General features: G+C 42.2%; 3 protein-coding genes across 4 annotated transcripts; 2 read left to right on the forward strand and 1 right to left on the reverse strand.

Moving 5' to 3' along the window:
* The first annotated feature begins 574 nt into the window (after positions 1–574).
* Positions 575–11295, forward strand: pak2b (p21 protein (Cdc42/Rac)-activated kinase 2b). Of its 2 annotated transcripts, none has more exons than XM_085773382.1 (15): positions 575–823; positions 2244–2623; positions 2704–2810; positions 2947–3097; positions 5305–5336; positions 5425–5538; positions 6364–6496; positions 6608–6671; positions 7471–7519; positions 8210–8322; positions 8447–8564; positions 8664–8763; positions 8863–9059; positions 9922–10059; positions 10181–11295. In XM_085773382.1, the coding sequence occupies exons 2-15, from the start codon at positions 2434–2436 to the stop codon at positions 10265–10267; spliced, it is 1593 nt and encodes a 530-aa protein (XP_085629508.1). In that variant the 5' UTR covers positions 575–823; positions 2244–2433; the 3' UTR covers positions 10268–11295. The 2 variants fall into 2 exon arrangements, with proteins under 2 accessions (XP_085629508.1, XP_085629509.1); XM_085773383.1 differs by lacking the exon at positions 575–823 and adding an exon at positions 1088–1142.
* Positions 11296–11595: 300 nt separating this feature from the next.
* Positions 11596–13828, forward strand: rpp21 (ribonuclease P subunit p21). The gene is made up of 5 exons (XM_085773377.1): positions 11596–11767; positions 11899–11999; positions 12829–12911; positions 13091–13225; positions 13432–13828. The coding sequence occupies exons 1-5, from the start codon at positions 11711–11713 to the stop codon at positions 13545–13547; spliced, it is 492 nt and encodes a 163-aa protein (XP_085629503.1). The 5' UTR covers positions 11596–11710; the 3' UTR covers positions 13548–13828.
* A 49-nt stretch (positions 13829–13877) lies between these two features.
* aqp12 (aquaporin 12) lies at positions 13878–15628 on the reverse strand. Its single transcript, XM_085773376.1, has 3 exons — positions 14935–15628; positions 14235–14351; positions 13878–14136 (listed from the first exon to the last, which is right to left on the reverse strand). Exons 1-3 carry the CDS (start codon positions 15527–15529, stop codon positions 14009–14011), a joined length of 840 nt encoding a protein of 279 aa, XP_085629502.1. The 5' UTR covers positions 15530–15628; the 3' UTR covers positions 13878–14008.
* Positions 15629–16286: the final 658 nt, after the last annotated feature.

Raw genomic sequence — 16286 nt, forward strand, 5'->3', positions numbered from 1 at the left:
TAAAATATAAATTATATTTGTGTCATAAAACTGTATAAGTCAAAATACTTTCATTTGAGCTTCTGGTATAATTTGTAAGTCTTTCCGTTATAGTCCACATAATTAAATATATGACCCATTTGAGTGTCTATATGGGCAATGCAACCCACATATTAACCTGTTACCACATTGATATAGGTGGAAGGCTGAAAACCCTCTGAGCGGCCTTTATTTTTCAGAGATCTCACTTTTTTTTATGAGATAATTGTGAATTATTAAAAAGCAGGACTGTCTTAATTGAATTGAAACTATTCCCAGTCCAAACATCACAGTCACATAATATTTTCAAAGGTTATTCAGCAGTGCCTGGGTTTATACTCTGTTTCTCCTATTAAGTGTATACTAATGAGCCTCCTCTTTACTATGGATGCTGAACTATCTTAATGTTGGGCAACATTACATTTAATTTACTATTCCGTTTTTCTATCGTTAAAGGGGGAGTTTTAAACACGGGCTGTAATAGCTCATCTCTCTCAGACAGCAGACAAACTTCACACACCATTCATTTGAAACATTAGTGAATAGGCAAAGGGTTGGGTCGGTAGTTCCGCTTCCCCTTCGCCATAGCGGAATTATCCAGGGGCTGAGAGGATAGAAGAAGAAAAGTTGAATTGTAAATAGCGGTCTTCACATTTCCACTAAGTTATATGTACGCGACGTGAACCATTAAGGCCCCATGTCCCCGAGGAAGTACTTTTGACGGGATTTACAGACATTTCTTGAGACCGTCGAGGATCGTCCAGGAGTCAAGTCCTCATCAAGTTGAGCTGCTGTGGACTCTCCGGTGAGCTCCGTTAGCCTGCACATAAAACACATCTGCACCTAATGCTTTGATACTTTACAGCCTCTAAATTGTGTCCGAGCCGTGTCTCAGTTGGACTAGTTAACCCGAGGGGAACCACATAACTTCGGCCGTAGGCTAGTTAGTGTTAGCTGGACGCTTAGCGCTCATCTGTTGGGGCTGTAAACGTGAAGTGTAACGTTAGCATATCGTGCTAACGGTAGCATGTAGCTTGCTAACACTTGTTGGCCAAGTAGTCGGCGCTAGCGTTAGCCTGCTAGCCGCCCCGGTTGTTACATATCTGAAGGACACTTTTCAACAGGTATTGTGGCTTTAAATACCGAAGTACGCGAAATATAATGGGCTAAACTTGACATTGATATGTTTGATTTTAGCAAGAAGCAACGCGGTGTCAGCTTTTCGTGTATGTATCAAGTGCACCGGGAGAAAAGCAACTTGCATTATTCTTGTGCCTCATCTCGAGTCCACTTTTAGTCCTCAGACTGTAAAAGAAACTACGCCGCAGAAAGGACTGTCAGCACTTTACAGACTGTCACCACAGTCTCTGAGGAAACCTCTTTGTTGCTTAAACGTTTTAGTTCCAGCTCTCGTCCCCTTTATGAGGTTGATATTATCATAATGTGTTTGTGTGTACAGTCATTTCCACTGTGCTTCAGTTCAACCCCGTGTACAGATTTCTTAATGTTGATCCCAGTTTGTGGGAGATAGAAACATTTCAGTGTCTGCTGTGTTTTACATGTCAACATGTTGTTTTTGTTAGGAGGTAACTAGCTACTGATTATTTCTCACCCTGCTGTTATTGTGACTATGTTTTTGGTCTAATCAATGTCTGGTGGTGTTGTAGTCAAGACCACCTTACCCGAGACTAAATCAAGGCCAAGACCAGAGCAGACCAAGACTTTGAGGTTGTCAAGACCAAGACCAAGACCAAGACCAAGGGGGGGCAAGATCAAGTCTGAGACCAAACCAATGCGAAACCCTTTTCAAGACCATTACTGTATTCAGTACCAGTAGGCTACTCATAATAATTGTTGTTTGATATTTACATTATTCCTCAGTTAAAAGGAAAAGATCATTTTATATATAAAATCTATTACATATTTCATTGAAACAAAGTTTGGATTGAACACACAGAGTAACATAGCACAGAACCTGCTGAAGACTGACCCTTTTGACACTGGTCCAGGTTTTTCAGATGGTTACACACAAGCAGATACTTAAAAAAAAAAAAAAAATTAAAGTTACTGGATTACATTACAAAGTGAGCAAGTGACGTGTCACTGCAGCTGTGGTCTTGACTGGTCTTGAGAAAAAAATCCAACCGAGACAAGACCAAGACTTTAAAAATGTGGTCTCAAGACCGGTCTCGAGTACTACAACACTAATGTCTGGTGTCTTTCAGGTACGGCCTGGTGCTGCCCGTCTCCTCTGGTGTCATCTTCAGCAGTATTGCAGTGCATGAGCGCACCTGTGCTTCATGCTGATGTGAGCGCTGCCTCGCTCCCTGTCTGTTTTCCACCCTCTGCGACATCACCCGTCGTTGTTCCCCTGACCCCGTTAGCCCTGCCAGTCTCCCAAAAACATTATAGGCAATGTGTGATAACGGAGACCCTGAGGATAAACCCCCTGCCCCTCCGGTCAGAATTAGCAGTACCATCTTCAGCACCAGCTCTGGTAAAGACTCGCTCTCAGCCAACCACAGCTCCAAACCACTGCCCTCTGTTCCTGAAGAGAAGAAACCTCGCAACAAGATCATCTCTATCTTCTCCGGGGCTGAAAAAGGTAAGATAAAGAATATTTTGACTTTGAACTTGTTTATAGAAGTGTTGGGATCATTTCAGTAATGATGTGTTTACTCTCAGGGGGCAGAAAGAAAGACAAAGACAAAGAGCGACCAGAAATCTCACCACCTTCAGACTTTGAACACACCATACACGTTGGTTTTGATGCTGTCACAGGGGAATTCACTGTGAGTTCTCACTCTCTGTCATTCTCACGGATTATGTTTTGACACTTGTACATGTGTGGTTTACATTTGTCTTTTGACTGTTTGACACACGTACATCTTACTTTGCACCATTCTGTGAAATGTCTGTCATACACAGGGTATGCCAGAGCAATGGGCTCGACTACTCCAGACCTCAAACATCACCAAGTCAGAGCAGAAGAAAAACCCACAGGCCGTGCTAGACGTTCTCAAGTTCTACGACTCCACGGGCAACGGTCGTCAGAAGTACCTCAGCTTCTCATCTTCAGGTCAGACACTAGTTAGACAGTGGATTGAGATTCTCTTTAAAGGCCCCCACACACTGCCCCGACGCGACGCGACCCGACCCCGATGACACTTTGGTCCGACGAGTCTGTCGCCTCTGGTCGGACACAGTCGGGAGAGAGGAAGCAGTGAAACACACCGCCCCAACTACTGCCGGCTACACAGCAGCCTGTACGTTCTGCACTTGCGCGAGATGCAAAGTCTCCCTAACAGCGGGCAGCACTAGTCTCGTGCCAGTAATCCCAAACATGAAAACTGGAAATGCCGTAACGGAGAAACCACAGAAGAAACCATGGAGATTAAAAACAAAGTGCACACAACATTAGCTTGTTATTAGTTTTGAGAAGACGTTTTGGACGTTTTAGAAAACAAAGCTTGGCAGTAAAATGATCGCTCCGGCTGAGCTGATGGTCGCGTTGTCTGCTCTTGGGCTCGTTATTGCCCGAAGACATCGCACAAGACCGCACCGTTTGTTTACTATGGTCACTTCCGCCCCTCCCACACACCGCACTGATTCGCTAGGGCACCGCCAATCAGAATAGCCATAGCTAGCACACAGCCAATCTGAGTACCTGACGAGTCTACTCTCCCAACGTCCGACGCTCCCCGACTGTGCATGTTGAATTGGGCCCGACGGGACCAGAAAGCTGAACACACCAAACAGACACGTACCCGACGTCGTCCAACTCTCCCCGACGTGACCCGACACCCGACGGTCGGGCCGGTGTGTTCCTGGCTTAAAGGGACTATGAGGAGTTCTGGAAACACTACATTTCCCATGAGCGTCTGCACACATGGTGAAATTCTTGGACTGGTGCAAGGCGGACAAAAGTGTTTTCATTAATCAAAAATGAAAGTCGGTCGTAGTTCCGACCATAAACGATGCCAACCAGCGATTTGGCGGCGTTATTCCCATGACCTGCCGGGCAGCGTCTGGGAAACTAAAAGTAGAAAATGCTGGGCAAGTCGACCACTAAATAATAATATCAAAACGAATACAAAGACAAAACGATATACAGTATTTATTGAAAATGGACCCATTAACAAGTGTGGGTAACGTAGATTCATCCACATTTATATGAGACTCTTTTATAACCAAAAGCAAACTCCTCTGGGTCTCTTTAAAGTGGTGTTAATTTGATAAGTTGTAGAAAAAAAGAGAAGGTATGCCTGCACACTCTGGTAGTAGGATATCACACATATGACTTTATTTGCACACTAACGTTTTCGACCGTGTGGTCTTCTTCAGGTGCTAACAGAACAAAAAAACGCTCACATCTATATATAGAGGAGGAACAAGGACCACATGGGTCACAGGTCTGTTGATCGTCTCACTGTGTTAACCAGTGGAAAAGTTCAACAATTCTTAAATGTAGAAAATGTTTTCAAATATAGAAAACAACACCATACACTATCATTCGACAATTGGGCTAAGGGTTAACACACAATCACATATATGATCAGTGGGAACCCATTTGTAGTAAAAAAAAAATCATCATCATGAGAGAAAGAATAAAAACTGTGTATATAATCTTCTCAATCTATCTATAATCATCTCAAGACAGCCTGATGTGCGTATAAAAAATTTAATTTGATAGGTTGTGTCAGAAAAAGTGAAAATAAAGAACTTCACCATTATTATAGATGTAGGTTAATTATTACCTCATGTGTTAGCCCTCAAATTAACCCCTTTGAGAATACTTGCTTTAATCTGTGACCAGTAGTCACTGGCTGGTTCAAGGATTTCATAGTTGTGTGATGTATTGTGTCTGTCAGCGAAACAAATTTTTAACACAAAGGGGTCAGAGTTAGAGAGTTAATCAGTTTGTGTTGAGAGAAGATCTCTGCTCCTCAATATTAAAAATTATGTATTTTCCCCTAACTCTGCGTATAGTCTGTGGAATCCCTGCCCTCGCTCTGTGTGTGTGTCAGCTAATTGTTACAATTACATTTTTTCTTTGTGTGTGGGACTCACTTGCACTCTCTCTACTTTGTCCATCAACATTTGAATATCAGGATCAGTAATATAACAGCATTTTAAAAAATTATTATTGATAGTAGTAGTACAGAGCGATAAATCCAGCATCGCAATACATATATGTTATCATACCGTCACAATCTCACACTGGCCCATGACTAGTGACTGTGTTTTTTTAAATAAACTATTCCTCTTTTGTTTTTTCATTCTCAGAAAAAGATGCATTCACTCCAGGGCCTCAGTCTGTAAGTACTTTTCAGACTTAAGAGAAACATTTCAATTGCCTAACAAACTGCTTGTACCGTAGTAACTGTTTTTTTCCTTATGAATTAGCCTGCCAAAAAAGGCACCGAACCCTCATCTCCAAATATCAAAGACATTGATGATGACGACGATGATGAAGCCCCTCCTCCTATTGTGGCACCACGACCAGAACACACAAAGAGTGTAAGAGACCCACTACAAGTCGACATCATCATAATTATGTTTGTAAAATGTTGAGATTCCACTTCCTGTGTGATTATCTTATAGTGTTGGGCGATTTTGACATTCTCAGATCGTCCCAATCGCCCTCCCTGGAGATCGCCGATAGACCTATCTATCGCCGGGGTCCGGGGGGGGGGGTTCCACGTGTTCGTTTGTATGAGTAGCGCTTTTACCGTGCCCTGCTGTCATGCATGCGCGCTTCTCTCTCTCTGTGTGTGTGAGGGCTAATAACGGAGAAAGAGCACTATGATCAATGAACGGAACGCTATTGCGTTGCCGAAAGCCAAAAAATCTATTCATGGCGGACGTAATTTATTTGTGGCATTAGTGAACACCTCGTCGGGCTGTGACATACAGTTACAGGGCTGGCGTCGGCAGCCTAGTCACAGCCACACCACCAGCTAAACGTGTTTCCTCAAATGTGAGGCGGAGTGGCCACCCTGTTAACCACAGAGATTTTGTGTGCGGTCATATGACTACCTGGCTCCGTCTGATTGGACGTCGCCAGTAGCTGCATTTGATTGGTGAAACACTGTCATGTGACAGAGTATCTGTTGGAAGCAGCCAGAGAAGCGGCTTCATTAAAACAAAACAAACAGATTGCGCATTAGATCAATAAAAAAGTAGCGTTTGTGTGTGTGTGTAAAATCGGCAAGAAAACAAAACATCGCCGATCGTCCTTCCAATCGCCGATAGACGATTGGATCGCCAATCGGCACAACCCTATTATCTTATATTGATTTTGTTTTAACATGTCTTTGGTTATTGTTTTGACACGATGCACAGGTGTATACTCGCTCTGTCATCGACCCCATCCCCGCTCCAAGCACGTGTCCTGACGGAGATACTGCCTCCAAGGCTGCAGACAGACAGAAAAAGAAGGGCAAGATGTCTGATGAGGAGATCATGGACAAACTGAGTAAATAATTCATCACGTTCATTAATCTTATAGATCTCAGCTCATTATATGACTTCTGCCTCTTACATTTGGTATTTCCTCATACTCCTCGTGGTGGTTTGTGGCTTACAGGAACCATCGTCAGCATTGGAGATCCCAAGAAGAAGTACACTCGATATGAAAAAATTGGTCAGGGGTGAGTGAAGATCCATCATTTGTCTGTAGACTGAGTGGAAACAGTAAGCGGACCCTTTGATTTAATAGCTGGTTGAACCTCCTCTAACCTGAAACCAGCTTCAGTAGCTGCTGATCAGAGCTGCTCATTGTTTGAACTGTTCTTTCCTTTAGAGCCGCTTCAGCTCAGACATGTTCTTCAGTACTTGGATTGGCTCTGGGCTCTGACTGGGAAACAAGTTTGACTGTAGATTTATGTTGAAGTTTTGGTCCATATCACCCAGCTTCTGCTGAAGCAGGTGAACATGATATCATGTTGTTGTGCAAACAGTAAGCCTTGAGTTCATCAGTGCACACAACATTTTTCGTAGTGTTGTGTAGCGTCAAGGTGCTTTTCAGCAGGCATTGTTAGGCTCAATCATATGATGTTATCCACAGTTGCATTTGGTGTTTTGGTTTACTGCACAGAAACAGTGTTATGTCACACCTCCACTGGATGACAGCTGCTGTAACAGGAACTACCACAGAGGAGGCTTTGAGTGCCTTGTCAGTCTTTATATGTCTGTATGTGGACAGATCTTGTCACCATGATGGCGACACATCCCCCAAGAACAGCCGTGAAACTTAATAGGTGTGAAGTTGAGATCAAAATGAAGACTAAGTCTGAGCACGGCTGTCATCCAACCCATGATAATGAGTACTGAGCATTTAAGAGTTTGAACATCACGGCTGGTGTAATGCCTTTGCAACATGGTCTCTACTTTGTCTGGACTGTCAGTTTAAATGTGCATTAAAGTAAACTGGTCTTATTGTCTGGACAGGGCATCAGGAACCGTGTTCACAGCCATCGATGTCGCCACAGGACAAGAGGTGAGTGAGGGGTGAGAAGGGGATGTGGAGACTGTAACACAAAGCAGTGACACGGTGGAGTTGCAGACATATTGTAATTCACACTGAAATACTGCAGCGTCTAATATTTGTATCTGAAGGACAGTTTAATTTGGGACAAAATAAATCATACAAGCTTTATTATGAACTCAAAAACAATCTGCATGTAATAAACTTAAAGGTCCAGTGTGTAATATTTGGCAAGGTTTATTGGCAAAATCTAAATATACTACCCATGAATATATTTGTGTATAACTACTATAGAATAAAATTCATTTGGTTTTCGTAGCCTTACAATTATTCTCTTATGTATACATATAGCAAGGGTTTTGCTTTAGATAGTGTCGCCGTCTTGCGCCGCCATGTTTGTACGGCAGCCCGAAGGGAAAATCCAGCAGTTCAGGTTTAGTCGGTATATTTATGGTTTGCATAAATAAACCAACGAAGAAGAAGGCGTCTGTAGGCGTCTGTATCGTAATATGGTTTAGATCTTCATCTCATCGCAGAATCTGAATGCTAGATGTCACAGTTTTTCTGTCATTTTACAAACTGGACCTTTAATTTACCACACAGTTGAGGAAGAATCACAGAAAGCAGATTAAAAATGAATTATGGTAATGTTTAAGAATTGCAGTAATTGTGAATATGTGGTTTCTTGCTGCCTTTCTACAGGTTGCCATTAAACAGATCAACCTACAAAAGCAGCCGAAGAAGGAGTTGATCATCAACGAGATCCTAGTGATGAAGGAGTTAAAGAACCCCAACATTGTCAACTTTTTAGACAGGTAGGAGTGAAAGTAGACCTGCAGTCTGACAGCATATAATAAATAATCACAAAATCCTGCTGGGATTTGATGTGGAGTGTCCTCTTCTGTAACCATCCCGTGTATTACACATTGCACGTGTCAGTTTCCTGATGGGGGAGGAGCTGTTTGTGGTGATGGAGTACCTGGCCGGTGGCTCGCTGACAGATGTGGTTACAGAGACCTGTATGGATGAGGCCCAGATAGCTGCTGTCTGCCGAGAGGTGAACTCCACACTCGCATCACAGGTCATGTAAAAGAAATAATAACCTAAAAAAATACTCATCAACTTTTCCCTTTTTTCTTCCCATTTATCTCCACAGTGTTTACAAGCATTGGAATTCCTGCATGCGAACCAAGTCATCCACAGAGACATCAAAAGTGACAACGTGTTACTCGGGATGGATGGCTCCGTTAAGCTGAGTAAGTCCCTGTGTGGCGGCTATCAGCTGCCCGATAAATGTAGATGACTGCGGTGTTTTGTTGTTATCATGTATTTACTCTTCTCCATGTTCTCTACAGCCGATTTTGGCTTCTGTGCCCAGATCACCCCAGAGCAGAGCAAACGTAGCACCATGGTGGGCACGCCTTACTGGATGGCTCCTGAAGTGGTGACCAGGAAGGCTTACGGGCCCAAAGTAGACATTTGGTCACTGGGTATCATGGCCATTGAGATGGTTGAAGGAGAGCCTCCGTACCTGAACGAGAACCCACTACGAGTGAGTAAAAAGCATGTTCAGTCTTCTCAGTGAAGAAGGATGTAGCTGCCAGGATGTGTTGTAGACATTTCAGTCTAGTTATGTGGTTGTTTGTCACCTAATTTGACTGAGCCTCTCACAGTTAAATCATCTGGTCTGAAATGAGGTTCAAAGGTCCAGAAGCTGAAGCAGAAGTCTAACAATACAATTGTTTTGGAGTGTGATTTAATGTCAAGAAGCAAAAATAATAAGCGACTCTCTGATCAATGATTTGTTTGTGTCTGACTTCAGAATAGTTGCTGAACAACTGCGGCCATTACACTCTTCATGAGTCATCACATAAGTGGGACAATCACTCCTGTGTCTAAAGAGTTTGTCCTGATCCATGGAATGAGCCAGTCACTAAAGAGTTAACCAGTCTGAATTTGCCCAGACACAAATATTCAGTTTCATGTGTGTGTGTGTGTGTGTGTGTGTGTGTGTGTCTCATGCCTGTAAAAGCACTGAATTCAGTTTTCACCAAAATGCCCTTAGAACTTTTCAAGTTCTTACATTTGATTTACTTAGTCTTTCTTATACATGTGTACATACACACATGCAAATAAAATAGAAGGCAGTGATGTAACAGTGACGCACATGTCCTGGAGGCTGTTAAATCCTGTATAGAAACCTGTTAGAGTACGTTATTGGCTTTTGTGAAGTCAGAAGACTTGGCTGGTATTGAGCTCTGTAGAATAGGAAAAGGCCTAAGGATGTGTGTGAATGATGGGTTAGAAGAAATGTAAACGTGTATTGAATCAGATGAACCTGATGAACTCTGTGATGACTACCTTGTTCTCATGCCATTGTGTTTCTCTCTCTCTCATGTCGTCCTCTGTGGTAGGCATTATACCTGATTGCCACCAACGGCACACCTGAGCTTCAGAATCCTGAGAAGCTGTCTCCAGTTTTCAGAGATTTCCTGAACCGTTGTCTGGAAATGGATGTAGAGAAAAGAGGTGGAGGCAAAGAGCTGCTGCAGGTTAATTTATTTTCCTGTTCTTATATTATTTTTTCTTCATTGAACTGTTAACTGATTTGAATTAACCTGACACACTTTAACTCTTCTTCTCTTTGTTGATTTTTTTAATCCTGTTGTGCAGCATCCGTTCCTGAAGCTGGCGAAGCCGCTCTCCAGCCTCACACCTCTCATCCTGGCAGCCAAGGAGGCCATGAAGGGCAATCGTTAGCCGATGAAACTCGCTACCCATGCCTTCCCATGCTGTGCACAGATATGTGCCAATGATTTAGATTTCGTGCCAGACAATAGGCTGAGAGTGACTTGCCACTCTTAATGCACCAGCCTTATAAGCCCTGACAAACCTCACTGTGAAGAAGACCAAAAATATAGAGCACAACCCCACCGCTGTCCATGAACTCTACTCTCACTCAGACGTCAGAAGACAAGTCAAACTAAAGTGCTTAGTTTCAGAGTCAGTCGTAGTTGTTTTGTACAACAGATCTCCTGGTGACAAGTTAGGGCTAGGCTTGTATTTAACTTGGAATGAAGAAGATGCCTAGTTCTGTTTAGTGTTTTTTAATCAACTGCCTTAAACAAATGCAAAATGTTGCCTAATGTATTGTTGATTGTGTCAATGTCTCCTTTCCCATGATTTTTACTACCTTTGTAATTTACCTTTTCAGCTCGTCAGTGTCTTAGTTATTTTGATACTTGAATTTCATATTTGTTCCCCTTCTTGTTATGTAATGGGTCTCATTCAGTGAACACTCTTTGCTATTTCCACATCGACTCTGTGTTTTATGGACGTTTTCTCTCACTGATTTTTATAGGAAACATTTCATTGCATTTGTCATCATGAACATGTGCTGTGATTTTGTAGTTACCATGCATGACAGACCTACTGTACCAGTTCTTCCCCTGTTTCATTAGACTCCGGTTACCAGAGGTGCACCTTACAGGCAAATTAAGTTGTTAGATTGACAGGGTTTATACTTTCTTCTCTATTGTTATTAAAAATGAGTATTGTATGTTGAAAATCTGTCCTTTGTGTTCTTCTGGACTAAACAAATGCGCTTTTCCCATGTGTATATTATGTACTTAATAATTAGTGTGACAAAAAAAGAAGTGGCCATATCATACTGGTTAGCTGTCGAAGGCTGGTAAAGACAATTTGTTGACTGTTTCTTGTTCTTTTCTGGATGACTAACAACCTTGTCTGTGCACTCGAAATAAATGCAACTGTTCTTGCTTTTGTGATTTGGGTGTGAAAGTGATTCATGTGCAGTGATATCACCAGGGAAACCATTACAACTAGTGGTTGAGCATCAGTAGTGCAGTGCAGTTGAGAGCCTGCATACTGGTATGTTACCTACCGGTATCAGCCTTTATTCATTTTCAGTGTTAGTTCTATATAAGAAAACTGCATTATCTATATTGAGTGTGTATGACGGGTCAAGTATCTTTATTTTGTAATCGTGTATCAAAAGCATTCTTTTTTCTTTTCTTTTTTTTTTAAGTCGGAGAGTTTGATGTGTGCTTTTATTGTGGAGGAACATCCCGGAAGTGACCCGGATGTTGATACCGGCGGAGCCCAGCCTGCTGTAGCTCAAAGTTTAGCTCACCCACCGACGGGACGAAGCGGAGAGTCCGTTTGTCCCGACCTCGCCGTGTAATGACGCACCTACTGAAAGACAAGGAAGCTTATCAGAGACTCAACTTTTTATACCAGGTAGGCAGTGGACAGTTCTCTTAATGCTAACAGCGAGTCACGTGGCCGACATGCAGCTAGCGAGCAGCCGCCTCTCAGCAGCAGAGTTGATGAAGTAACTTGTTGACCTCCCTGGTTTTATTCCTCCACAGGCTGCGCATTGTGTTTTATCCGAAAACCCGGAAAATGTGGAGCTGGCTCGTTTCTACTGTTCCACACAGAAGACTGTTGCGAGACGTTTAGTCCTCAGACAGTAAGTATAGGTGGTGATGGCTGTTTGCAGCTTTACTTTGAAGAGCCAGGTTAGGTCATTTGCTTCACACCAAAGTCCTTACATTCATCACATTTTTTCATTAAATAACAGTTTATTTTTATATAAACAAAAAAAATTAAGGGGCCACTCCAAATATATTCTTAGATCAGCATATCTACATGTTTGACAGCCAATCACCCCAGTATCTATTGAATTTCAACAGAAGCACACATCATTCCACTGAATGAGGCACTGATTAGGTCCATCATCATCACCTGAACCAAATCATATTTAACGAGGAAGAGTATAAAAACCATTTGGGTTATTTCACCAGTGTTGATTTCTGAACTCTTAATTAAACTGAATTAAACAAACATGTTCATTTACTGATCAGAAACTAACCATTTTGAAGTGGTCTCTTAATTTTTTCCAAAGCTGTATGTAGGCCTATTTGTGTCAGTCTTACATACACCATCCTCTGCTGTTTACACATTTGGAGCACCAATTATGTATAAATCCACTCTTGAAAATAGTTCCAAATAAATATTCATTTGTGCTGGTGTAACTTTTCTTAAAACTGTCCAGCTTCTATTAAACATACCACATCTCCCATTGGACTAAAACTATGTATTTCTGACTAATTTTAAATGATTCCCATCTTAAGTAGGAACCAATGGATACTTCAGGATGACAGGTTTTGGTCTTTTCAGGGGAATTATTTACTGCGAGATGAATTTAGGACGTTGTTAGCCTTATCCTTGAGTGAAATCACACTTCTCCAGGTATAAATGTGGTCTTTAATATCAGTTAATGGTTAATTTTATTGCAGAGACCCATCAGTGAAGAGAACATTATGCAAGAAGTGCTGCACATTGCTCATCCCTGGTGTGACTGCTGCAACAAGACAACGGCGTAAGTGTGTGATTGAGAGGGACACTGCTGTTTACATTTCCTATATTACCTTGCATTGCATGCTGATGTCATCAGGTATTCTACAGGGATATAAAGTTAATTTAAGTATGATGGATAAGCATTGTCCCAGTTTGAATCACTAATCATCAGCCTTCTTTGTGTTGGATTTTCCCTCTCAGGAAAAAAGAGGAAGACCCGCTTCACTGTGATGAAGTGTCTCAGCTGTGGGCAGAGCAAGTCACTGCTGAATAATCCAGATTATTGCTTATGGGCAGATCGCCCTGAGGCACAGCAGAAGCCTCAAAAGAAACCAGGTGACAAACCTCACATTAACATTACACTGCAGAGACAGAAGTATGTGGTGTGAAACTGCTACAATCTCTCTAATATAAATGTAGCATTAAAACACTTAATTTTAAATAGCAATACGATTGTGTAAAGTTGTTGTTAAATTAGAATTAAGTGCCAACACTTTTACTTCAAATTAATATTTATTATTTTTATTCATTCTTGTCCACAGACCCAGAGGAGGCCGCTAAAAACCAGCCTACACAGAAGAAGCAAAACAAGCCAGAGCCAGGGGGCTCCCAGTCTTCTAACCCCAGCGCTGCCCAGAGTAGCAGCACCGGCACGTAGCAGCAGCTCATGTCTGTTGACTTCTGAATATTCATGACATGTGTTTCTCTTTATAATATTTAATTTTTTGTTTTTAATATGTGCTGCTGTACTGTGACAGATACTTGCACAATCAGACAGAGTGGGAGGATCATGGCTAAATGCTTCACTCCTGTATTTCATTAATTTCATTTTGTTTATCTAATAGATTTTTTCTGCTGTCTGTCCTGGTGTCATTCTTAGAGACACCAGCAGATGACCCTCACATCAGCAAAACTGGGCTTGTTACAAAGGGAAAAACTTTATTGACACACAGTCTTAATTGAAAACAGCAGACAAGGCTGAAAGAAGTCCAGTTAGTTATTTTATTTTAGTGAAATATTTTAGTTTGTGCACCCAGGCTTGTTCTTCAGTTGAAGTATGCATCTCCAGAGCCTTTGCTGTCAAGTTCTTTGTTAAAGGGAAGACTGTAGTAATTTCCTTTACTGTTTCTTCTTTTCTGCTTTGTCTCCTTTTGGCACTCTGAAACGTGTCTTCTGGAAATAAAACAGGTTCTTGGCAAAAATCCTTGGGATGTGGCCCATATACAAGAGAAGAGCCAGAGTCATGCCTGGAAAAAAAAAACAGACAGTCACTTTGAATAGTGTGTTCTCCTTTTCAAAGAGCCAATAGCTAATGCATGTACATTGAATTTATTTAATAGTTTACCAGTGAAAGAGCCCAGCCAGTAGACCATTGCATACTCTGTGGTGGTGAATCCAGGGCAGTGGAAGGTGAGGCCGTAGGCCAGAGATGGATTCATGTAAGCTGAGGTGTAGCTCCTGGCTGGAGAATAGAACAGCAGATACAAAAATGTCTTAAATGCCACTGTGTTGTCCTGTGAAACATTTACAATAAAAACTGAACTAAGAGAAAATCTCTGTATGACAAATAACTTCGGTTGCATGTAAATATGGGGTCCAACAGGAAGCAGATGATTATATGCATGACTTGTATTAAGATGGAGCTCAAGAAACTTGGTTTATAAACAGAGGTGTATATTACATAAACTGGGAGCCAGCCCAGATCTGGCTTGACTCAGGATTGGTTTCTGAACTAGAGAGTGAAAATAGCTGATTAAGGTTGTTGTGTAAACAGACAATAACTGGTTTGGTTTAAAATGTTTGAATTCTCTGTGTAATATTGTGGGTGAATAAATAATACACTGAGCCAGTGTGTGTTTGTTACAGTGATTTCCCAGTTGGTCCCTGTGTTTTCATCATATTTTGTTGCATTTCAAACTTTTCAAACATTCAGTTCTTTTGGTATTTTTCCTGCCCTCATTTCCATATACTTAGAAAGTTTTGTTGCTAGAGGAAATTTTGAAGCAGTGATGAAAAAAATGGGTTAAGGTTCAACTCAGACTTACCTGTGTGGGACAGGAATGTGAGGAGGACGGCGATGAGAGGAACCCGGATCAGAGCAGACCTACGTCGCAGGCTCAAATGGACCAGGTGAAAGATGAGCGCACAAACGCACTCTGTGAAAAAACCCTGGAGCAAAGAGACCTGCAGAGATGTGCTGCATTCTCGAGCCATCAGATTCTTGATCATGTGCATGTCTGTCAGCTCCAGGCCCCAGTAGAACACGGCGGCCAGCAGGGCCAGGTGGGCCCCGGCAAACTGGGCCACAACAGCGAGCAGAGTGGGCCAGGTGTTGGCCTCCAGCTGCAGGAACCTCTGCACGGCCAGGTTGGGATTCCCTGACGCAGCGCCACAGACCACACCGTGGGTCAGCAGCACCACAAACAGCATGGTCAGGGTCACATCGGGGCCCAGGCCCCCGGCCCACTCACCCACCTCCACAATGGTCTGCACCTCCAGCCAACATGCCACCAGCATGAAAGAGGAGGCAAACTCCAAAATGAAGCTAAGACGAGACCATTTTTTAACAAGCGTTCGAACTAAGGCTGCAAAAATCACAGCAGCCACAAAGTAACCAAGGGATGCGTTGAGTCCAGACATGGCTCAGATCAGGTGGTCCCCTGCCGTTCGCTGTTCCAAAAAGAAACAAATGCGAATTTGATTCAACATCTGCACTTTCTGTTTGACAACGTGGCACATGCAGGGACACATTTCTTATCAGAGACACGTCAGGTTGTTATCCCACAGCCACCTGCCAAAATACACATGGGTCTCTGCAAGGTCAGGTCAGGAAGCTGGCCTTCACTGACTGATCATTTATAATTAGATCAAAGCCCAACCCAACCCTACCTGCCACTGCAAATGACTATGCCCCTATTTGATTCATAAATGAGGGGTTGATAGTTCAGTTAATGGTAAAAAAAAAGAAGAAAAATGCATGTTGAACCTTCATAGTGTAAGGAGGTGTAAGCATGTTTTTTTAATAATAAATAGTGCTGGCCTTATTACTATTGTATACTCATGTTAAATCTCATATAACTATAAAAACTATAAACTATAAATGGCAAGCATATAACAATGTTGTTAATACTTATTTAAACTAATAAACACAACATTGCACATGGCCTTTACAGTGGTGAGGTGGTGACTGGGGTTAACTGCCAGCAGGTGGAGATTTACCACAGAGGCTCAGAGTTGGAACTGCTGCAGAAGGAGGTTCTACATTTTCAAAAAGAAAAAAAAATCTGAAAACACGTTTTCACTTGTCATGTGGTCTGTTTGGTTGGTTGCCCAAAATGACACCAGCCTGGCCACTGAAAGTAAAAGCTACAATACAATGAAGGTGCAATAAATAAGC

Source organism: Trachurus japonicus, chromosome 4, assembly GCF_045865225.1.
Source record: "Trachurus japonicus isolate A0001 chromosome 4, Traja_1.0".
Classification (NCBI taxonomy): Eukaryota; Metazoa; Chordata; class Actinopteri; order Carangiformes; family Carangidae; genus Trachurus; species Trachurus japonicus.